The sequence below is a fragment of the Phocoena sinus genome, chromosome X (assembly GCF_008692025.1).
Source record: "Phocoena sinus isolate mPhoSin1 chromosome X, mPhoSin1.pri, whole genome shotgun sequence".
NCBI lineage: Eukaryota > Metazoa > Chordata > Mammalia > Artiodactyla > Phocoenidae > Phocoena > Phocoena sinus.
Window position 1 is genome coordinate 39,603,194 of NC_045784.1, and position 25,540 is coordinate 39,628,733.

The window sequence follows — 25,540 nt, forward strand, 5'->3', positions numbered from 1 at the left end:
GCAGATGTCCAGGCATCAGGTGTCTGCTTTTAAGCTCTTCTTTATCTTCGTATTTCTCATCTCTCTTTCTTTTTAAAGGCCCTGCTATCTGATTATACTCTGCAAGCTTTAACTTTCTAACACTCTCCTGTGGTTTAGATCAAAATGATGATATATCCATTTATGTTTAATGCGTTTTCATTTCATTCAGTTCGGAATTGCTTTAGATCTTTGCTCATACCACTAAATTTAGTTTTTAGGAATTCACCTTCAAGAATTAAGACTCCAACCTCTTACTTCTATCTTAAGTATGTTTAGTTCATTTTAGTAACACTGCAGACCTAGGGTACATCCAAGTCTAGAGGCAGGTATTTCTTAGGTGAATGAATATACGAGTGGAATTGCCACTTGTCATCATGTGTATCCTAAAAATACTAAGACCATTCACTGTGATCAGCCATGATAGAGTATCTTTTCCTCTTATGCTCACTATAATTCCTTCACTAAAATTACTATTCCATTTCTATTTTTATAAAATGTCATCTTTGTGGAGTTTGATTTAATGAGAATAACTTTTTAAATATAGCTAACTTGACACTTGCCTTGCAGCAAAAGAATAAAAAATTTTGAATTCCATATCTCTGATCACAGTAAGAAACAATAATCCTATGCATCTCCCCCTACCCACTGAATGAGCCCCAAATGACAGCCTGTTGGGTATTCTGTCCTCTTGCTCTTGCACTACCACCTTCTTGCCTAGTTTTCCTTATACACTCTATGATCTGCTCCCAGTACCTCCCAACTCCTCGCCTCACCACTTTCCTACCTCTTTACCTCATGCTGTTCCTTTTGACTAATGTGCCTACCTCTTCCAACTTTATCTGGAGGAACTTTTGAGGTACCACTCAAATGCCTTATTCTCTAATGGATACTGGCATTTCCTCCTCTGATCCCTCAAAGTACCTCATAGCATTCATGATGACTACACCGTGTTATGGACATTGTCTGTCATATTCCTTTCCTTTTTTCCTCCCTCCCTTTTTCTTCCTTTCTTCATCAAATTTACTGAGCAGCCATCATGCACCAAGCACCTATCTTCACAGTGACTTACCTCCACTCCTATACTCCACTCTGCTCCATTCAGCGACAGTTCTCTCCGCAAAGTCCACCCTCTGGGGTTGCCAGATTTACCGAACTGAAAAGCGAGATGCCTGGTTAAATTTGAATTCCAGATAAACAATGAATACTTTTTAGTATAAGTATGTCCCGTGTCATAGTTGGGGCACAGTTATACTAAGAACTTCAAATTTAACCAGGCATCCTGTATTTTATCTGGTAACTCTACTACCATCCCACAATTCCACTTTATGGGATGCATACTTATTAGATATAGCATATGCCCAATATAAATAAATGACTTCTATTTTGTGATTATATATATATGAAATACTACCCCGTTGAGGGGCCAAAACAAGTCACTAGTGGAGATCAGTATTCTTAACCAAGGATGCACTGAAAATCAAGTAGAAGCCATTTCTTTTTCTTTCTTCCTTCCTTTTTTTTTTTTGTTTGGCCGCACCTCGCAGCATGTGGGATCTTAGTTCCCTGACCAGGGATCAAATCCAGGCCCCCTGCATTGGGAGCATGGAGTCTTAACCACTGGACTACCAGGAAAGTCCCAGAAGCCATTTCTTGACCCCAGGCCTACAGAATCAGAAATTCTGCGGGTGGGCCAGGAGATTCTGATGATTGCTCTCCACTGAGAACAACTGGTACAGACCTTACCAGAAAATCATGGCATGTTTCTAACGGTTATCCTTTCTTTAGTATAGCTTAGTTGGGACTTGGCAGCATTTGACAAACAGTTGTTCTGTTAGACAATTGGAGGTAAAACTACTAGGATTAACCTCTGACATTCCTGGCTTGGCATAACATCGTTTTAACTATATTCCAGTAGAACAGCAACAAATTCTATGAATATAACACATCTAACCCAAAAGAGAATGATGTCCTGGCAAGAAATGAAAGCAAGCCTCGACATACATCAGTGACTTGACTTTTCACACACATATATCTCTCTGCCAACAAGGATTTGTGAATATGTTGTTCTGATGAGAAGCTACACAGAACTGAATGCCTATTTTGGCACCACGCTAAGGGATGCCTCTTTTATTTCTGGCTTATTCCAAACTCCCCCTCCCTAAAAAAATTACATGATAGGAGAGGCAACTAAGAAGGGAGGCTATAATTCATCCAGGTGCACTAATTTCTGAATGGTCAGCTCTACAAAAACAACAAAAAACAAAAAACAGGTGCATCTGACCTTTCAGTTCATTGGGAAAATATCAAAACCCTATGGAAGTAACAGGAGCGCCATCAGTGCCCAGCACCTAAATGTGACCCCTAACCCCTTCTGAGGGCCCACAGGCACATGAAAAGCAGTCCCAGGCCACTCAAGACACAACTGAGTGTCCCCATCCCAATGAGGTCTGAGCCCCTGGCTCAGTAAGCTCATTTCTTTTTTCCCAATCGTTTAATTTAGGAAAGCCTGAAGAAGGCATTTCAATGAACTTCCAAAGTTTCCTCTGTCCTAACAGACCTTCCTTAACAAGAATCCTCATATTAATTAATTAATTAATATTTCAAGAGAGACCGGTTTCTCTCTAAACAAAACTTGATGGTAGAGTGGTTATTTGTGTTTGCTTTCCACAGGAACTGCTAGAGCCTGCCAAGTATCTCCACTCTGCTGACAAATTTCAGTCTCATTACATATCGTGATTACTAATGTATTCTGTACATACCCCCTGAGCTGTGTCTCACTCAAGGAAATGTCCTGATCAGAGCGAGCCCATCAGAAATTCTGAAAATTTCAAAAGAGACTTTAAAATTGTCTTCTCCTAAGGTTTTTTTCCCCCTGAGTCTTTATGAATAACATTCCCTCCTACTTACATAAAAATTATTTTCAAGTAAATCATTATAACTATCTTCAATCTGCCTTTGGAATCTGCCTATGTGAGATTTGAAATCAAGAGGCTGAAAGAATCGAGAAGTCTTAATAAAAGCCTTTCCAAGATCCTCATAGAGGAGGTATTTCATTTTTCTTCTTGGAGTTTAATAAAACTAAGATTCACTGGACGGGGGCCAGTGAGCTACAGGAATATGAACTTTTGCCTTAAAAGTAATAAAAATAAAAACATAATGCAAGTCACTAATGCAGGTTCAGGATGTCGTATGACCTCCAGTCCATCACTTGTGTAAATCTGATGTCATGTGGGGAAGGTAATCAAAAAACAAGCAAAGCTGGGCTTCCCTGGTGGCGCAGTGGTTGAGAGTCCGCCTGCCGATGCAGGGGACGTGGGTTCGTGCCCCGGTCCGGGAAGATCCCACGTGCCGCGGAGCGGCTGGGCCCGTGAGCCATGGCCGCTGAGCCTGCGCGTCCGGAGCCTGTGCTCCGCAACGGGAGAGGCCACAACAGTGAGAGGCCCGTGTACCGCAAAAAAACAAAACAAAACAAAACAAAACAAAAAATAAGCAAAGCTTAGTTAGGGAATATCAGAGTAAAGCATTTAAGTGAAAATGTATAAAAAAATATTTTTTTGCTAAAGCAGTAATGTCACTTACCTAAACAAATGCACTTAGGCAAAACAGATGTTCATAGAAATTAAAAGTTGTCAATTTTCTTAATGTTTTGAAATAATTCTTTAAACATTTTCTAATACATTACTGTCAATATTTAAAAACTACATTATATATGTTTAAAATGACCCTAAAGAGTATAAAGACCTACAAATATCATATGATACTGCTTATATGTGGAATCTTAAAAAATGGTACAAATGAACTTATTTACAAAACAGAAATAGAGTCACAGATATAGAAAACAATCTTATGGTTAGCAGCGGGGAAAGGGGGGGAAGGGATAAATTGGGAGATTGGGATTGACATATACACACTACTATATATAAAAGAGATAACTAATAAGGACAGCACAGGGAACTCTACTCAATACTCCATAATGACCTACATGGGAAAAGAATCTACAAAAGAGTGGATATATGTATATGTATAACTGATTCACTTTGCTGTATACCTGAAACTAACACAACATTGTAAATCAACTAGACTCCAATAAAAACTTTTTTTAAAAGTATAAAGACCTCTTGTCCCTTTACAAAATAAAATATCACATTTCCAACTTTAAAAGTTTTTAACTTTAACTTTAAAGTTCCAACTTTAAAAGTGAAAATCTTTTCTTAAATATCAAAGCATTTCCATATTTCCTAAAAGATTTATCATTAAGCCACAAATTCTCCAAATAAAAGCCAGGGAGTAGATATTGTATCAGCTGGAACACAAAGAATCATGAGGACAGTTCATATTGCCTCCCCATACCAATCCTCACCTGCTCCTCCCACCAGTAAAACCAAGCACAACACTAAAGCAAATCTTCTTCCTCTTTCCACCACCTCAACAGTGGCTCTCTCCCAACGTGGTACAATAGCCTGATTCTGCTCATGATCTGGGCACCCCTGATTCCCAATCCACAACTCCAGTGTCGACTTCTTTCCTGAGAACACATCCTAAGGTTCTACCTGCCTTGTGGGCAACACCATACAGATGTTCCAACACAACTTGAAAAGCCTCATGACCCAAACACACCCCAGCTCCAACTCCAATGCCACTCCTTGCTCCATGTTCCTGGGCTCTACTAACGCATCACCATCCTCTCAACCACAGCATGAGCTCTGAGACAAGCGGTTAAGATTCAGATGGAGCAAATTACTTCTCTAAGCCTGTTTCCTTTCTGTAAAAGCTGATGATAACCTACTGTAGATGGTCACTGGGGTGATTAAATGAGATAATGATAAAGTAGGTACCTTATCATTAGATATCCCCCTTCCTCACTCTCTATATTTAATCGCTGGTCAAGGCCTATTAACTGCCAATCAAATGTGTCTACAGTCTTTCCCCTATGTCCTCTTCCTACCATCATTGTCCTGGTTTGGATACTCAGCACTTCTACCCTGAACAATTGCAAAACTCCTGGGCTAGTCACCTTGCTCCCTTTCCTCTCCAACCTGCTTGCCTACAAGCTCCATGAGATAGGGATATAATGAGTCTTATTCCTTTTGTCCATTTTCCCAAAACCCAGCACAGTGCCTAGCATGGAGTAGACACTCAACAAACACTTCATGACAATGCTGACTGGCTCCAAATTAATCATCCAGACATAACAAAGCCATGCTCTAAGAACAATCTCAATCTCATGAGCACTGAAGGAAGTCCTTCGCATACTGACTCGTCATAACATTATGCTCAGAGGCCTATGGTCCTAAAACTTCTCTGTTTCTCCCCCATGGAACCCACTGTGGTATATCAATATGGAGGCACTGGGCCCAGATAAGTATTTAGTAAGCAAAAAGTTTATTCAACATAGGCAGAAAATCATAAGATGTGTTAAATAACGATAATTTGATAGTAAGTAGAGCATGTATATGTTAAACACAGAAAGAAAGGGATGGAAGGACCAAGAGACAACTACTTTTCAGTATGTATTAAATATACATGAGGTACCTGGGCTCTGAATATTCATGATACACTAAATATACAAGAGGCACTAAATATTCATGGATACTCAATATTCATGAGGCCTTAATTTGGCCACTCATTGATTGGTGACACCCATTCTAGCCCCATGTGTCCTTTGCCCAAGAAACACAAATAAAACCCATGACTATTCAGCAGGCCGACTGGCAAGCTACAGCTGTGGCCAGGCCCACTTGTCCCTACATCTTTCCAACAGAGTAAGTGTGTGCCATTAGCCTAAGGTCCCTTCTGTCTGTGGTCTTCCTTGAACTTTAACTCTGGTCTCCAAACCATACTATTGTCAGAAAAGCCTGATGCAATGGAAAAAGAGAGAGAGGACCATTGCCTACCCCAGGATTCAGGCAGGGTGGTCCTTCCACCCACTTGTACCTTGTCCTAAGTATGTGAACCTCTCTGCCAAAAAATTATTCCTCTTACTGACCTGAGGTCTGACCCCCTAGGTCCTGTCCTTGAGGATACAGAAAATTAGGTCACCCCTCCCCCACGTGATAGCCCTTTAGATTCCTTAAGACATTTTTCAGGCACATCTGAGTCTTCCCTTTACAGACAAATATCCCTTTTCACTATTCTCCCTTACACATGATAAATTTTCAGTCCTTTCACCAACATGGTTGCTGTCCCTTGAAGGCATCCGGAACTTGGCATTGTCCAAAGTAAAGGACTTACAGCACACACAGAAGAAATCGATTACCTCCCTTGACCTCTGCCATGCTTCTACTAATGCAACCTAGGATTAGCTTCTCCACTGGCCACGTTGCAGAGCTAACTCTTGTCTGGCTGAAGTGCAGTATGGGTAAAGATGACTGGCATACGTGGGGCGAAGGAGCAATGGCCTTCTCTTGAAGCACTATGAAAGTCTGTAGTTAATAGGTATGAAGATGAAGAGAGAGTGGTTGAAGCAAACAGCAGTGAATTCAAGAAAGGAGAGAGAAGCCCAATCTGGAAGTGGCAGTGGAGACCAGTCTTCCCTCTACCCCTGAGGGTGTTATGAAGGAAGTAATGTGGTCATAGCAAAAAGACAAAAAAGAGTTTGAAGAAAAAAGTCAAAGACACAGGAGAGTTTGCTCATACTAGAGCAGCATGTGAAAGATACAGGGATAACACAGAAGAGTGAGTGAAATGGCCAGTGTTGAGGTGAGGAGGGTAGAAAGCTGGTAAGTCAGCATCAATAACTACAAGCTATCAGCATGTTTACATTCACCATTTGCCAACAAGTTAGATACCTACGCAGTAGCATGGGGTCTTTTAAAAAGCGAGAGAAAGATAGTATATAAAGGCAGTAGTTAGAAGTGAAAGAACCATAACTCTGCTTTAAATAGATACTTTGAGGCAGTCCGTTATTTTTCAGTGCTGGTTCATTTACTTGAATTGTGTCATCTTCAAGGTAGAAGTAGATTTTATAGCATCTTATTCTATAGTTTTCTTGAATTTTATCAGGCACTTCATCTTCTAAATAGGCATCAAAAGATAATACCTGTTGGAATCATAATTAGAAACTAAGAAATGAAAAAAATTCAGCGAACTTAAAATCAATAAAGCTACTGCCTGTATAGTTTTTGTTAACGTAAAGAAAAAATTTGAGGAAATTTTTGCAAGAAGACATTCTACACATCAGCTATGAGAATGGATATACACTCTAGGTTACAGTATATAAAGATTATTTTATATTTTCATCACTGTCTGGTTAGAATGAGGAAATGATATTCAAGCAATAAATCCATCATTCAGCTCCACCATAAATTGAACTAGCGTCTGTCTTTGGAATTTCACAGTGGGATTCCATATGTATGTGTTACGGACAAAATAATATTCTTTCCCACAAGACGAATATAAGTTTGGCATTTTTTTCTCATTAAAAATACCACAAAGCTACCTTGGTTCTAGGATAAAATTATTCTCATCTCTGGTCCTGCTGATTGCTTGCCTTGAGGCAATTCAAACAGGCGGAGCTGAAATTCTTCCAATGCACTGGAGACCCCACCCTACACTTCTTCAGGAACCTCAAAGAGCCTAGCTCAATGCTAGACCCAGCCTCATCTTATTGTGTGTGTCGGGGTGCGGGTGGGGGGTAGACATGGGTAGGAGAGGTGGATTCTAAAGTAGTTACAATAAAAATCAGAGAGAGTAAAAAATACCCTTGAAAATTCCTTAACTACTTTGGAAAACTGTGCCTCTCAGGAAGTACAACACAGCCTGTTTTTCTCCCATGTTGAAGCAGAAGACTGACTGCCTCTTCAGTTGAAGACCAGTTGAAATAGCTTCCTTAGGTTTAGGTGCCATGTTGTATGAATAATACATACCTTTCACCATTAGAATCACCCTCAACACAACGACCTGCTTACACACACTAAGAAAGACGTGGTAATTGAGGACAATTGAAGGAACAGTAGATTCAGGCTACCATTTCAAGCTTGGCCTGGGGCACAGGCTCCTTCAGAGCTCCATTTTAATACTTCCTTTGCTCTCATTTTTGTTCAATTTTTATAATTAAAGTTGCAAAAGTTAAGTGTACATCTGTTGTAACACCAAGTTAATTCAACATAGACAATATATATGTGAGTGAGGCTGTTAGGCACAATCTAACCTCTAGGGGTGGTCAGTTACCCTAATTAGGAATATATGCTCCAGGATTGTTTGGCAAATTTCTATCAGAAGCCCATGCTTCAGAAGTGGCTGACAAAATGCCTCAGTAGTTTATCTCTGATCAACAGAAGAGGTTTTGCTAATTACCATAAAGAATATGGTAATTAGGGCTTCCTTGGTGGCGCAGTGGTTGAGAGTCCGCCTGCCGATGCAGGGGACACGGGTTCGTGCCCCGGTCTGGGAGGATCCCACATGCCGCGGAGCGGCTGGGCCCGTGAGCCATGGCTGCTGAGCCTGCGCGTCCGGAGCCTGTGCTCCGCAACGGGAGAGGCCACAACAGTGAGAGGCCTGCGTACCGCAAAAAAAAAAAAAAAGAATATTAGAAATGAGTTTTAGCTAGTGAAATAACTGTATTCAAAATGAATGGATAAGTTACAAATATTGACCAGCCACTGTCTTTACCAGAACAGGTTCTAGGAATCTAGTGAGCCCAGAGACCTATACCTTCAAAATGGCACCTTTGTCTTCATTCCAAAACGGTCCTATGCTCAGCTGCTTTCTTGGGGAATTTATCCGGCCTGATTCCAGTTAGAAAGTTAGCTAAACTCACTACTAGAATGTTGTCATATTTGTGTTGAGTGAACATTTCCGGTAAGATGCTGTTGGATGGGTATAGGGTTTCCTTCTGGGGTGATGAAAATGTCTTGGAACTAAATAGAGGTGATGGTTGTACAACACTGTGAACATATTAGATGCCACTGAACTGCACGCTTTAAAATGCCTAAGGGTTAATTTTGTTATGTAAATTTTACCTCAATTTTTAAAAAAAGATGTGGGATGCCGAATTATATTGAACACTAAAATAGTAAACGTTATGTTATATGAATACTGTCTCAATTTTTTTAAAGTAGGGGGGAAAAAGATGTTGTTGGAACACCTAAAAGGACAAGAGAGCTGGGGTTCCATCAAGCTTTCAGTAGAGGTAGTGAGGAAGAGCAAAATATGCCACCCTAGAAGGTGCCACTTTAGAATGTGGATTATTTTGAGCTGAAGACAGAGCCCAGCAGACCCAGGAAGAACTTTTTACCTCTCCCTTAACTGCCTAAAAGAACTTAGACACGAAACCTGCACCAGGAAGAGAGCTATTACCAGAGAAAACTTATTTATATCAGAAAGCCTTATCCAGCATGGCACGGCAAACATTTGTTTACCAAACACTTGCTCTTCTCATTTTCCTGTGAATGATCTTTGAAGCCCCAGACCTCTACCCCCCATCTACTTAGCTCAGGATGGTATATAAGCCTCAAGTACCCGACTGCCAAAGAGTCTCATATTTTTATGGGGCTCCGATATGTACAAAATTTCCTTTTCGTCCATTAATCTGTATTATGTCAATTTAACTATTACTCCAGAGAAAGAATCTAAAAGGGAAGAAGGGAAAAGTTTTCTGCTCCTACAGTAATATTCAATCTGGAATTTTTTTTCTTTGTAATTGGGTAGGAAAGTGTAGAGAGACTGTTCATACCCCACCTACCTCCATGTAGTGAATGCTACTGGTATAAATTTGTGCATGACCAAACGGCCAGAGATCAGCTGACAATATCGTCAAGCATATAATCATTAAATATTTATCAAGCAAATGATGCACTGAAAGAGAATAAACGATGCTCAGTGGAAACAAAAAGAAAGACATGATTTCAGGTTGGACTTCAATATTTCTAGACGAGGGACAGACTGATATTTCATGTTCTGGTCCCCTGAGAATACAGGGCTGATGAACTCCAGCGTGAAAGGTAGAGAGCAAGTCAGAGCAGTAGAGATGGAAAGATAGAAAAAGAAGAGGGAGAGGAAACCGTAAAATGTAGCAAAATGGCATTTGAGGGAAGAGATACCAAGTAGATTAAAAGTGATCTCACAAAGGTGAAAGACCTAATTGCAATGGAACTTGATGTACCAGAGAATCCAGAGAGAACAATCTAAAATAAAAACTGAGAGAAATGAAAATTTATAGAAACATAATTATGATACAAGGTTTCATCATAATTTATGATGTCAAGCAGAGACTAGATAAATAAGGTCCTAAAGGATGTAATTGGCTGTAATTTTCTTGAAAACGGAATGTAAATGTCATTTGGCAGGTTGTGTGATCTTCCATTCCCCACAGGCCTCTACAAGCCTTGTATTATATGAGGTTACCTGCCTGATCCCCAAGGCATTCAGATTTTTGATGCTAGCCAAGAGGATATAAAATCTGAAATCAATTAGCTTTAAATACTAGATATTTCCTCATATAATGGAAAAAAATTTAATGTTAATATTTCTGAAACCAGATTCTTCTTACATGTAAAGCCAAAAGAAACTCAAAGCAGTCAGGAATGCATTTTAACGAGGAACATAGATGTAACTTGATGTAAGGTGTAAATTTAGCCTTGTGGGGAAGGAGTTAGTTCTGTTTTCACGTCAACTGAGTTCTCTGCTTTGCACTGCATATCCCAAATAGCTGGATTTTAACATCAATTTGGAATCCTAATTTTCACTTAAAATGTTTTCAAAATGTTACTGTCTGATGTAGCATTGACATAAAAATGCTAGAAGATTGTCCATCGTGTGCTAGGCAATGCAATCATAAGGCAAAAACAAAAGTCTAATCTCTCAGAATAAATCACAGAATTTTAAAAGATCGTGAAGCTGGTATGACCAATGCATGAGTCATAAAGACTATTACTCAGGAACCAAACATCTGAGTGTCAAAAGCTTACAGCTGAATTCCTAGAGAAGCTGTTAGGAAAGAAAGAAGCACCAGTAATGTTCAATAAAGCTCAACATTTTATAAAGAGATCAACACCATAAGTCTAAGTTTAAAATGTTTATGTTCTATTTAATGAAAAAGGCTCAGATTTAAATTGCGAGGTACTAAAGAAGAAGGTACATAATAGTAAGGATAAATGCATGCTATCATAGGTTAGTTAGTAGACAATAAAAATTTGTGTACATCTAATGCAGTGTTGTTTATTCTTCTGGAAAAAGATGTTATTATTATTGTTTTTTGATGTGAACCATTTTTAAACTCTTTATTGAATTTGTTACAATACTGCTTCTGTTTTATGTTTTGGTTTTCTGGCCATGAGGCATGTGGGATCTTAGCTCCCCGACCAGGGAACGAACCTGCACCCCCTGCATTGGAAGGCGAAGTCTTAACCACTGGACTGCCAGGGAAGTCCCCAAGGTGTTATTAAATCAATGGTTTCTCTTATGACTATGGAATCTCAGAATTATTATCATATGTGAAGGGCAGCACAATATAACACCCCAAAATATGCTTCTTTGGTATAAGAATTATCTCGAGCTGATCATTTTTAAGAAACAGCTGAGAAAGGAGAAGCTCTGAAATGTGAGTAAAAGTTATCCTTTTGTAAGAGACTTTTACATTTTTAATGGAAATCTCCATTGGTAAGGGTTTCTCCCTCTCTGCGCCAGAAAAAGGAAGATAACTATATCTCTAGAAATGCATCAATGGAGAAAGCATGAACTTAAATCTGCATAACTGTACCGACCTTTATTGTGCTTTGCCTGATAACCTCCCATAACTGGCTCCCCATACCCCGAACATCTTTTGCCTTTAGCTGGAACTAGTATTTAAGGTGGTGGCTTGGGATATTTGGGAAAGTTACTCAGTTTTCCTGGTATCTCCCATGTATACAGGAGGTAAACATGCTATTAAACTTGTTTGTTTTTCTCCTGTTAAGCTGTCTTTCATTACAGGGGGCATCTCAGCCAAAAACCTAGAAGGGTAAAAGGAAAATTATTTTCCTTCCCTACATAGGCTAATTCAAACACACAAAAAATTTTTTAATAAATTTAAACTACAGAAATCATAGCCATCAATCACAAACAATACAACTAAAAATGTATCATGTAACTATAAACAAATATTGTCACCCCTAATAGTTATTGTGAGGAGAGCAAATTTTAAAATACAAAAAATAACTAGAGAATTTAATAAAATTTAAAGAGGTACAAACCTATAAGATACAAGCAAATCTGTACTCTTGGGTAAATTACTGGATTTAGATTATAACATATGAGAATTTAGAGTTAAAGACAGCCGACGCAGGTAAATGTACTAACTCAGTGATTCTCAGCCTTCTCGGCTTCATATTAGGAACTTAAAAAACAAAAAAAAAACATACCCAAGCCTAAATAAATTAAACAGGAATCTTGGAGGCAGTTAAGAGGGGCATTAGTATTTTTTTTAAAGCTCCACAAGTAATTCTGAAATGCAGTCACAGTGAGCAATGGATTGAACAAAAAGTTTTGGAAGTGCAAAAATTTGTCATAAGGAAAACAAGTCTAAAGCAAAAAGGATAAAAGCACAAATGGATAAATTTGAAAGGAGAAAAACAACTGCAATAAATAAATTCAAGAGTTTTTATTAATAAATAAAATAAGTAAGATTCTAGCATTGGGGAGGGAAAAAACTTTCCTCTACCCTTCTAGGTTCTTCTGACTGGTCTAACTGAATTAAACTGACGTGAGACAGATTAACAGGAGAAAAACCAAATTTCATTATGTAGTATAGGGGCTCCATAAGAATATGAAGCCCAAAGACAAGTTAGGCAATTGAAGCTTATATGCCATCTGAGAGAAGGGGAAGTGGGTACGGATTGTGACTTCAAAGGGGAGGAAGGCAATTCACAAGAAGATGAAAAAAAGCAAATGTTTGGTAAACAAACGTTTGCTGGGCCATACAGAAGCAATGGGAGAAAGAGAGGAATTTTAACCGACACTTTGCTAGGTGCCTCCCCGTCTCCCTTCATGGAACAGGTCCTGTATCTAAATTCTTTTAGGCAGTTAGGGAGAAAGTCAAAGGCTCTTCCTTAGTCTTTTGGGCCTTGACTGTTTTCAGCTCAGGATAATCCACATGCCTAAGAGACACTATTTGGGGTGGCAAATTTTGCTCCCCTGCACTAGCAAAGATAATCAAAGAATGTAAATAAACAAAATCAGAAACGAGATAGTGCACGACATAGAAATGTAATAAATTATAAGATGTAAATTATCTTATTATAATAAATTATTCAAGCTTTTATGAACATAAATTTTAAAACCACAATTAAATAAGTGATTTTCTTTAAGAACTGTGAAGTATCAAAACACAATGAATAAACTAATAACCAAGTAAGAAGTAAAAAAATTACCAAAGTATTGCCCCAACAAAGGCTCCAACCAGGATGATTTACTAATAGATTCTTTCAAGCTTTCAAGGAAAAGAAAAGCACCACTTTATATAACTCCCCCAGGATACCAAAAAAGATGGAAAGCTATAAAGGTGAATTCCAATGCCTAATACACAAGGTATCAAAAAAAAAAAAAAAAGAAAGAAAACTATGGAGCAATAGTTTTCACCCTGGCTTCACATTAGAATCACCTGTAGAGCTTTATAAAATCGTGATGTTTGGGCCACATCCACACCTATACACACCCACACACAATGAAATCAGAATCCCTCAGGTCAGGCACAGGTATCAGTGATTTTAAAGCTCCCCAAGTGATTACAATGTGCAAGCCTAGGGTGAGAACTACTGTTCCAGAGCAATTTCACTATTTATGATTTATAGAGCAAAGATCCTAACTAAAATACAAGCAAACACAATTCAAGAGTCCATAACAGTCATAAGCAAACTACACAAAAAGCAGCATTTTCCTCACAGATGCAAAGATGTTTCTAAATTAGGAAGTAAGAGCAAATATATAATGATCTCAAACTGTTTCCTACCACATACGTTTTAAAATTCAAGAGTAATTCCTTAACAGGATAAAAAAGCATCTGCTTTAAACAATAGCCTACATATCCAGTATTATATGTAATTGAACTATGTGTCTGCTACAATCAGGAACAGAACAAAAATGCCCCTACCAACATCATGATTTAATATTTTTTAGGAGTTCTGGACAATGTAAGAAGTAAAAATATTAGCAAGAAAGAGACAAAAGCTATCATTATAGACAAAATACTGGCATAGGGAAACGCTGAAAAACTAAGAATAAATAAAAGATTTCAGCATAACCACAACTGAATCCAAAATATTCTTATGTACTAGCAATAACCACCTGAAAATACAGTGGAAGAAAAAGGTATGTTCACAATAGAATAAAAAATTACAAAACACTTAAAAATAGTTTTAATGAAAACTCTGTGACCCAGATAAAACTCTAAAAGTATTTACTAGAAGATATATGAAAACTTGACAAATAATAGGACAGGCAAAGTATATTCTGGATAAGCAGACTAAAATAACATATTTCAAATTGATATTTCATTGATGTTTTGGAAGGACTTGAAAAAATAATTCTAATTTCATCTGATAAACAGTCAGCCTATTAAAGATAATTATGAAAATTAAGAGTAATGTAGAAGACCTAACTGTCCTAGATTTTATACCTTACTTACTATTATGCTTCAGTTATTAAAACAGTGCAAAACCAGAGTAATAAGAGACACACTAGTGTGTGGAAAAGAATAGATAGTCTGGAAATACGCTCTATTACATATAGGAATTTAACACATGATGAAAGAGGAATCATGTCAGCAAGTGAAAAAAGTACTAACTTGGAAAACCATCAATGTATATCTCCACCTAAAATAAATTATAACCCAAAATAAATACCAGATGGATTATCAGCTTAAATATAACAAATCAATCCCTTTTAGCCTCCAAAAAAAATTATATATGTGGCAAAGCCCTGAAAGGGAGGATGACCATTCCAGGTTTAAGAGAAAAAGACAAAATTATGAAAGAAAATATTAAAATTTAACTACAAAAACAAAAACAAGTTATAACTTCAATAGGCTAAAATATAAATTAAAAACAAGCAACGTAAAAATAAGAAATTTAGAACATATGACAAAAGCTTAATTTATAAAAAAATTTTAATTAATTCTTAAAGGATCTTAAAAAAGAAATAAAAACAGAACTTAAAATGCAGGAGAGGGTCAATTAAAAAAGGAAAATATTCACTCTAAAAAAGTATCAGGTAAGTACAAATTAAAATAACAGTGAGCTGCCGGTTTTGTTTGTTTCTCCTATTAAATGAGCCTGGTAGGGTTATTCATTACCCATGGTATTTCAAATTATTGCAGTTCTTCTGAGGTAGTGTGATGCTCTGAAGAGCCATTTTAAAATTCCTATACTTCTTCTCAGGAACTCCATTTCCGGGCACGCAGCCCAAAGAAACAAACCAAAATATGGAGAAACATATGTGCAAAGATGTTCTTTGCAGCATTTTTTTTATTACACAAAAAAATTAGAGTGGGGTAAATTAAAGATCTAACAAGAAAGGCAGGATCTGGTGAATTATGGCACATGTATGTATTCTATGGCATATTATGAAGGCAGTAGTATGATGTTTTTTAAAACGATGCAGCAATAAGAGAAATGCTTAGGATATGCACAAATGTTGAGTGAAAAAAAACCACAGGACTGAAAATGGTAACATACTACAACTATGTTTTCAAAACCATGTATATTTAAACTATGCTTTATAAACCATAATTATGCTTTTCAAAAACACTAGTGGGGGGGTGGGGGGAAAGTAACAAAAAGCAAGCAATGGAGGCAACTCCAGTGACGGGCTGGCTGCGACGCACACGAGGGGCGGGGGGGGGGGGTGAGTAACAAAAAGCAAGCAATGGCGGCAACTCCAGTGACGGGCTGGCTGCGACGCACACGAGGGGTGGCGGGGGCGGGGGGGGGGAGGAATAAAAAGCAAGCAATGTTGGCAACTCCAGTGACGGGCTGTCTGCGACGCACACGAGGGGCGGGGGGCAGTAACAAAAAGCAAGCAATGGCAGCAACTCCAGTGACGGGCTCGCTGCGACGCACACGAGGCAGGAGCGGGCGGGTGCGAGGGACCGCTGTGGAGAGGAGGGAACAGACCTGAGGTAGAAGAATGGGGCGAGCACCCTGTGTGGCGGGAGTACTTCCGGTGGCCAGGGCAGGTGGGTGGAAGGAGCTGTGCCCTCCCCCCACCTCCTCCAGCGCTGGGTTCAGCCCCGCCCTCCTGAACTCCCTCGGCAGCCTGGACCTCTAGGCCACCAGCCCAGCTCAGGGGCCCCTGTGTGGGGTCCCTAAATTACCTTGCAGCCTTTTCGAGGGCTCTGACATCGCACAAGGGCCTTGTATTCCAAACCAAATAGAAACGCTTTCTAATCCCAGAAGTGCTTTGATGTCCCATGAGTGCCTTGGCGCCCCGGAAGTAACTGTGTAAAAAAAAAAAGTCGCCGCCATTTTTCCCGGGAGCTCACTGAGGGCTTCGAGGCCGAGCCAAGCCTTCAGTCGATCCTGGATCTTTGTGACTTTTCCGAATAGTTTTGAGATCACAAACTCTGTGGAAGGACTTTGACATCTCTGGAACACGGAGAACCGTGATGGGCGAGTGAAAGAAAGGAGTAAGTTCCCTAAGCCGCGGGGGTGGGAGCGGCGCAAGATAAAGGACCACAAGGATCCCCCAGCAAGCACGGATGCCTCGGGGGGCCCAGTGACGTGGCCTCCTCCAGCCAGCCAGCTTAGGGCTCCGCATTACGTTCAGGGGAGCCTAGCCGCCCGGGTGCCTGAAAGCTCAGAAGGAGGTCCTTGTGGCCTTCAAGCCGAGGTTTCCTGGGGTTCATCCTGTCAGGGAAATTCCACCTCCTCATCTTACTTCTCTTTATACTCTTCCCGTTCCTCAGGTTCGCGTGTGGGTGGAGCAGCCTCCAAAGACTACCTGATTCGGAGCACTCCGCGTTCCTCTCGCCCGTGGAATCGCCCCAGCGCCATACCCTTTGTGCTTTGCCAGCCCCGTTCTAGAAGAAATGGCTTCTTCAAAGGATTTCTACGACCTTACGGGTAATTCCAAACATAGTTTCTATAGTTCCATAAACCCTGAATTCGCAGCCATAGCTGAGGGTCAGAATAATGAGACTGAGGAAGTAGACGAGGGCCAGAGAAGCTGGGGTAGACAGCAAGACGAAGACTCTTCAATGATATATGTGAAGGCGATCCGGGGCATGCTGGGAACATTGATGGCAGAAGGAGAGGCTGCCACTGATACAAATTGGAGCACAAGACAGCAGCCCAGCTCTGGAGGAAGATCAGCCACAGATGTCCCCTTCTCTGCTCCTCAAAGCATAGTGTCTGCCTCAGAGGGCAGAGAGAAGATAGACATCAGCGACTTCTGTGACAGGAGAATGATGGTACATCGTGAGAAGCCACTTGGTGACCCAAGGGCACTCATTTTTGAAGGCAGCTCTCCAGCCCTGAAATTTCTAGGCAGACCTGACTGTCATTCACAAATCCAAAAGCATCAAGATAAGAGTATGGTAATTGAGCACCCTTCTTCAGGAGGTGGCTGGTCTGACGTGGATGAGATTTCTGCCTTCAGATTCCCTCAGGAGGAGCCAATCTCACTCAGTGCCGCAAGAATTTCAAGGCCTCCATCCTTCACAGCTGAGCCTGTCACCTACTGGCCTAATTTGTATAGTGGTCCTTGGCATGATTCTGCCAGCTACTGGCCCAGTAGTCCCAAGCCTCCTTGCTCTCTCTCCATGGGCGGCGGCAGCAGCAGCAACACATCCCAGGCTGGGAAGAGCAGCCAGAGTTTCTTGAGTGGTTATACCTTCAATCTTCCAGTGTACTCCCCAACCTGGTCCAGAGAACTGAAGTCATCAGAAGAAGATCAGTCTCCGAATTCTCATTCATTTCATTTCTCCAGAAGTTCAGAAGCCAGGATGAAGGAGAGGAGACACCATCTCCAAGAGGAGACACCATCAAGTTCTTGGGGAGGACATGCATCTCATTCCCTGCCAAGGAGCCACTGGAAAAAAAGCCTTCAGGAGGGTTTCATTGATACCCATTGTCACCTGGACATGCTCTATTCCAGGTTGTCTTTCACAGGGACGTTTAACAAGTTCAGAGAAGTTTATAGCAGCTCCTTCCCTAAGGAATTTCACGGCTGCATCTCTGATTTCTGTGATCCCCGCACACTGAAGGATGGTATATGGGTGGAGCTGTTGAAAGAGGATCTGGTCTGGGGGGCCTTTGGCTGTCACCCCCATTTTGCACGTTACTACCGTATGAGTTACGAAGCAGATATTGTGCAAGCCTTACGGCACCCCAAGGCTGTAGCATATGGAGAAATCGGCTTGGATTACTCCCACAAGTGCAGCACACCTGTCCCACAGCAGCACAAGATATTTGAGAGACAGCTGCAGCTGGCCGTGACTCTAAACAAGCCCGTGCTGATCCACTGCCGAGAAGCTGAGAAAGATCTGATGGGCATCCTGAAAAAAAATGTGCCCTTTGACTACAAGATCCATTGGCATTGCTTCATTGGCAGTTACGCAGTCATCGAGCCCCTTCTGGACTACTTCCCCAACATGTCTGTGGGCTTCACTGCAGTCGTGACTTACCCTTCGGCCTGGGAGGTCCATGATGCTGTGAGAAAGATCCCACTGGAGAGAATCGTCGTGGAAACCGATGCTCCCTACTTCTTCCCTCGTGGGGTTCCCAAAACCCTTTGCCCATTTGCCCACCCAGGCCTGGCCCTGCATACGGTTCAAGAGATTGCCAGAATCAAAGGTCAGCCACTCTCCCACACCTTGGCCACCTTACGAGAGAACACTAGTCGCCTCTACAATATTTAAGCAGAGAGGGCACAGTCAGGAGTCTTCCAGAAAACGGAGACCAGCAGGCTGACAACATAGACTTGGTTTGAACTCTGCCTGTGTCCCAGGTCAAGGATGTGTTTGGCAAGCCCATTGGAACAGAAGAAACCAGGACAGGATGTTCTCCACAAAACTTCTTCATAAGACTTCTGCTTCCGGCTGGTAGGGTGGGGTGCAGTGGGATGGGAGGAAGACTAAGGGGAAGTGCCCTTGATGTTATTAGGGGTTTCCTTCCAGCCCAGTTGTGCCAGGGTAGTCAGTAGAGAAGAAAGAGTTCCATAAGGTTCTGGTTTGCTAATCCAAATCCCTGTTCTCTGCAGCCTGTGTTTCTGAGCAGTTGGTGACTAAAGTCACCCACCTACTTGTCTTTAAAAAAAAAAACAAAGCAAGGAATGTTGAATTTTAGAAGTGAGCTAGGTGATTTGTTCTGTTTATTCCCAAAATGTATTTGTTATTATAGGAATTCTATAGTCCATATGGGTTGTTGTTAAATTTGTAAATTCAGTGACTGTTCAACTTGCAATTTCTTATTTCTAAAGATAAACCAACAGTAGCATTTCATCTAAGAGGAAATCAATTTAGATAAAAATTAGTTAATAGTCATAAGGTGCCAGGGAGGGCTGTGGGGGACCTTAGAATTGATGGGAGCCAAATCGGTTGAATTTTACAACCACTGAGGAGATGAGTTTTGAATCTGAACTGAACTCCCTCCCCACACTTGGATAATTCCAAAGCTCTTCAGATAACTAGCATACTAGTAATAGCAACTCTTCATTCAAATTGCTCTGATTCTTAACAAGGCCCAAATGTATATCATTTAGAAATACCATTCTCCACAAGGGCAGAAACAGAGAAGAGCTTCAGCTGCCCATTTGGCAAACAGCCTTCCTCCTTGAGAAATTAAAATGAACCCACATTTTAAGGAAAACGTTTGAGTTAGGAAATTTAGCTTTGCCATCGAAGGCACACACCTAAGTCTAGGAGTCCGATTACTGGATGAGAAATTCCATTTTTAAAATGGAAAATCTCTTTTACTCTTGAAAACTAAATCAATGAAAAGAGGCCCAGCATACTTCAGACTTCTCTAGTTTCCTTTGTGCCTATTTATGAGGATCCAGAAAAATCAGCTGGCTCCTCACCATCTGGTTCTCAGCTCAGAAGTCTCCTCCACAGAGAAGCCCTCCCTGACCACCAATCTGTAAGTGTTCACCTCACCTGGGAGGAAAAAAAATCCTGGACTTACTATTTTGATTTAATCCTAGCACTTAGCCCTGTCTGAGATTGTGTTGTTAATAGATATGTGTGTTCATTGGTTATCTTCCCCACTATATTGTAAGTTTCCAAGCTTGTTAGTCTTGTTCACACTGTACATACACCCGATGTTAGAAGAGTGCCTGGAACGGAGCAGGCACTCAGCAAAGATTTCTTGGATTAACATATGAATGAATAACTAACTTCGTTAACACCTGGCAGTTAATGATAGTATTTGGGCGAGGTGGCAGATATTAGTAAGAGACTAGAGTAATAAGCCATCCTAGTTCTAGCATTCCTCTTTAATTTACAAGGCAAGGCAAGGTTGAAAGGCCACGTATATTCTGCTGGTAGATGTCATCCATAATAAAAGAAATAAATGAAAAAGATCAAGCTCTACCAGGAACTTGACAGTTCATATTTCCTATAAATAACACTGAGTATAGCATAGATTTCCCCTTTGTTGGGAATCCAGTCTTTTGAGAAGAAGAAAGCTGTAGCTGAAGTGCTTCACTTTCCTTAGTAGAACAAAAGAAGCTGATGCAGTGTTAAAGGTGCAACTTGATTATATTTTTCAAGACAGAAGACGTTCAAAAATTAAGCCAATGTTTTGAGTTAGGAAGGTTTTTTTCCATTTAATGTACACTTTAAATAGACATTGTTCACAGTGTGTCCCTCAACCCACTGGAGCCCTGAGCTTGTGATAAACAATTTTAGGGAAGAGGGTTCCATGGGCACACACTTTTGGTAAATAATGAGTTGTACAAAGTTCCTCAGATTTTTTTTTCATTTCACATTTCCTGTGATATGCTAATGTGAGCCACAAATACCCAAGAAGGTGTTTCTCAAAGTTACTTCTAGATTAATCTGATTAACTTGAGGTACAATTCAATGAGCTCAAGTTCTTTGGAAACACGACCTTAGTCACAGTCTTGCTGTTGTGATGCCCTTATCACATTTTGTGCATATCTCCACTCATCACATTCCTTTCTCACAACATAAGATCTGTGGAGAACACAATGTTATTCATCTGATTCTAGCAAAGTGACATTACCAAGTGAGCATTTTAAAAATGGGTGTGAATGAACGGTTGCTTTTGTAAGCACACAATCAACAAGATAAACAGGATATACACATATTATAATTAAAGTAAGTTTCCTTTCCAAAAAAAAAAAATGATCTCCTTCTTATATGGAGAAAATATGTTCCTTACCTGCTCCTCTCCCTCTACAGTTTTGATGGCAAATGCACAGACCATACTCTGCAGTGTTTCTAACGTGCAGGAGAGAACCTTGCCATAATTCAGCTTTATTTCTTTAGGAAAGGGAGTGAGCAATATAGTCTTTTCTGAGTGTAGTATATCCAGAGTGGCCTAAGTCAAAACTCACAATCTTCCTTTACTTATTTCTTGAATACAGTAAAGAACACTTGTTTCATCTATTCATGTTACTAGTAAAAAACAAAAACAAGAAAAAAAACAAGAACCAAAGAAACCACAAACAAAAAAACCCAACAAAAAAACACAAAAACCCCACAAAAACAAACAAAAAAACAACTCGTGATCCAGATGTCCCTCCCTCCCTCCCACCCTCCCTATCCCACCCCTCTAGGCAGTCACAGAGCACGGAGCTGATCTCCCTGTGCTATGCGGCTTTGAGACTACCAAAGAGCACAAAGTGGGGGGAAAAGTCCACAATCCTACTACTTAGAGACAATCACTTTAACAACTGGAGTAGCTCTTTGGAGGTTTTCTCTAATATTTCCCTAGTTATTGGCCAATTCCAGTGTTGTACTCCTTGAGTCAACTTTGCTACTTAATATTTACTATAATATTCACTTCACTTTATAATTAGCATAAGCAGTGCATTTTATTTCCTATGAATTTGTGATTTAAATACATTATTTTGTGTATTTTTATTTGCTTTCCTGAGTAAATAAGCTAGAAGTTTGTTAATTCTGTTGTTTTTAAGACTCAACTCTTTGACTTCTTGTGCAAATCTATTCTGTTTACTGATTTACAAAATTCTGCTTTTAAATTTATTAATTTTTTCCTTCAGTTCTCGGATGTAATTTTTTGTGTTATGCTTTTTCTAGTGCCTTAATTAAATGCTTGGTTTATTTTTAATTTTGGGGGGAAAGAACAAAGCATTCAATATTATAAATCTGCCTTACTTATAACTCTGCTGTATCTATAGGACTTTTTATTTTAATGAAGTTCATTTTCTCACTATAAAAATTAATACATATGCATTACAAAAATATGAAAATAGGAACAGAAAGAAGTATAGGATATTTCTACTACCTAGAACCCACTGTTTTGTTAATGTCTTTCCTTAACATAATTGTGATTCTATGTCAAATTGTGTATACTTTTAAGAAATTCGTATTTTCATTATGCCAAATTATATATACTTTAAAAAAATGATTATATTTTCATGCCCATACTCGCTGAAGATTTATGTGCCACAAAATCCCGCCACCAATCTATATACAATTTTCATGTTCTGGTGTATTTTTACTTTAAAAGTCCTTTTTCTTTTTTAATGTAGTTAAAAACACAAAGTATATATGTTTATTAAGCAGAGTTAAAGAAGGAATATTTACAGGTCCTAGAGAAAGATGATATAAGAAGCCTTTTTCCCCATTGATGGAGAGAGAGATTTCAACTCTATTCATTGTTACTTTTAATTTGTAAAGAATTGTCAGTTCAAGTGTGAATAGCAAAAAATTAACATCTGTTGGAACAACTCCCTTAAATGGCAAAAAATACTATATTTTTTCTTTTTATATCCCTATCTTGCATTTGTCATTTTATTATTATTTATTGTGCTTTTATCTTCCAATAAACGTTTAAAATGTTTACACTGTTTTCAACTTTATTTATATTTTATAATTACTTATAAGTTTGTTTCCATTGCTCACCACTAACCGTTTTATTTCATGACTTCCCTCATGGTTGAACTGTTTAATTTGCTTTACAACTGGCTGGAGTACATGTTCAAGCAACTTTCTCAGGAAAAGTATGTGGATGGCATATTTGTGAGAAATCATATATCTGAGAACATCCTTCTGTGGCTTTCACTAATACCACCTTGGCTGAGTCTAGAATTTGTGGGTCACAAACATTTTCCCCTAAAAGTTATAGACATTGCTTCCCTGTCTTCTGGCATTTAAGACTGCAGAGAATTCTGATGTCAACTTCTCCTTCTTTGGGGGTTAAACTACTTTTTCTCTCAGGATGCTAGGTAATTAATTTGCTTTATCCTTGACATTAACATAAAAAACGCCAGACTATATCTAATTATTGGTCTCTTTTTTTGTTGTTTTCTCTGGTACACGGTAAGCATTTGATCTGTAGATCTGTGTGTTTTTATAGTCCAGAAAGTTGGTTTTGTTTTTATTGTTTTTTTATGGCATGCTTAACTGATTTGGTTGCTTTTAATCTAGTTTCTAATTCTTTAGGAACAATTGTCTATATATTATAAGAGCTCCATCCTCTGTCCAACCTTTCATTACCTATCTCAAGCTCTCATATCTGACCTTTTCCTCTGCATTCTGGGAGAATTTCTCAAGTTTGCCTTTTCCATTACTCATCTCATTTTCTCCAGTTTCTTTTTTTTTAAATTTTACTACATATAATGCTTTTTAGTTTCCTCACATTTCTTCCTCCTTCAGCAAGTTCCCTTTCCTTTTCACCTACAGTCTCATTCAACAATATTTTAAACGTATTCTCTTTTCTCCTTCTAGACTTCACTTCAGTTTGCTTTAAATGCTTACTTTGTTTTGTATACTTCTTTGCACTCAATAGAAAGCACAAAGCAAATCATTATCAAAAATATTCATTTTCCTGTAGAAGGCATATTTTTAAAATAAATATTGTTTTTCCTCTGCCTCTTAAATACTATGTTCTCCTCCATTTACACTGCAGAGCCTTTTCAGAAACCTTCTGTTGGGTTTCTTTGTTCATTCTTGAACAAAGAGCAGTCTATCCAGGCTGATGTTTTTCTAAAAATAGGGTGGGCAGGTCTTCTTTCCTTCCTTCAGCGTCCATTCCAATGTTCTGACTCCTCCTCTCAGTGGGAAGCTGGTTGACAGAAATTCATATACAGCATGTTAAGGGAAGCAGGGGGGGAATTGGGGCCATGGAGAGTCCCCTTAAGGAAAAACTTCAGATTTTTCCACACAAAAATTTTATAAATTGACCTGACTTCCACTCCGGGAACAGAGCGAATATAACCAGTCCTTCGTGTGCATTGCCTGTCGCATCAGAGAAACGCCCTAATGCAGGGTCTGCTTCTTCCCTCAGTGTGACTATTCCTGGGCCTCCTAGTGACACTCTTAATCCATCAATAGCTGTGAAAGTAAGCCAAGTGGAAGCCCCTACAGGTTGTCCTAACCCCCCAACTCAATTCTTGTCACTTTCTTAGGAAGTGAAATTGCATGTTGCTTTTGGTATAATTCTTCAATATGATCTCATCTGCACTGTATCTAGTGGAAATTCTTCACGGTTTGCAACAAGAAGATGGACCTCCTCCCTGGCCTCCAACACTATTGTGGTTTCTCCGTATTTAAAAATTTTCAAGTCATTTAATTGGGATTGTGAAGGTGGAGAGGTTCATCTAAATATCAGTGCCTAAGTTATAATCTCACTCCAAATTCTCATTTTTTCCTCACTTTTTTTTGATAAATTTATGTTCCTATGGATACTGTGTTTAAATAGGCATATCATTTTAGAAAATTCAAGTTATACAAATCTGAATCTCATTTAGCTTGTTGAACATAAGAGATGGTCAATAAAGGTAAATTCAATAAAAAAATGACAAAAAATACAAACTATAGAAAGATGATTTCCAGAAATTTTTCGTATAAAAATATTATCATCATGAATCCATTTATAATTTATGCTCCAATTTTCATGACTAAATCTAGGGTGGGTTTAAGATGAAATGCACCTAACCTATATGGACAGTATAAGCGTTCATCAAATCTATTTTTACTTGTCTGCTTCTTCTTAAGACCTGATTTTATGGTTTATAAAAGGGGAAAAAGATGTGACTAGAACGCTAGAATATTATTCTTGTAGCTGTATCACTAATTAACCATATAACTGGTGCAAACCACTTAAAGTCTTTGTTCCCTGGTTAACCTTTTAGCAAAAATTAGAAAATCAACACTTGCTCACCAAAGGACAGTGCAGCACTATTTAAAGGATTAAGAAAATTATGTATATATAACAGCACTTTGGAGAGAAAATGAATGTATAAAAATACTGAATAATATATAAATCAGTGTAGGATGCAAAGCTAGAAGCTTAAAAATACTGTCAAAACCACATCTAAAATTGTCTTTTCACATCCTTATGGAATCTATTGGGCAAAGCAATTTAAAAACACTTGATATTACTAAGAGAAGAGGTTC

General features: G+C 39.2%; 2 protein-coding genes across 2 annotated transcripts in view; one reads left to right on the top strand and one right to left on the bottom strand.

Annotated features, from left to right (window-relative positions):
• EFHC2 (EF-hand domain containing 2) overlaps positions 1-25,540 on the bottom strand; it is a 203,591-nt gene that overhangs the window by 117,357 nt on the left and 60,694 nt on the right. The window contains 1 exon segment of the mRNA XM_032619729.1: positions 6,910-7,082. Coding sequence (XP_032475620.1) covers positions 6,910-7,082 — 173 coding nt within the window.
• On the top strand, positions 16,353-18,911 carry LOC116747486 (putative deoxyribonuclease TATDN2). The gene has a single exon (XM_032619727.1). The coding sequence runs from the start codon at positions 17,021-17,023 to the stop codon at positions 18,848-18,850; it is 1,830 nt and encodes a 609-aa protein (XP_032475618.1). The 5' UTR covers positions 16,353-17,020; the 3' UTR covers positions 18,851-18,911.

Coding starts and splice junctions, on each gene's coding strand:
- LOC116747486 (XM_032619727.1), top strand. CDS start 17,021: ATGGCTTCTTCAAAGGATTTCTACGACCTTACGGGTAATTCCAAACAT.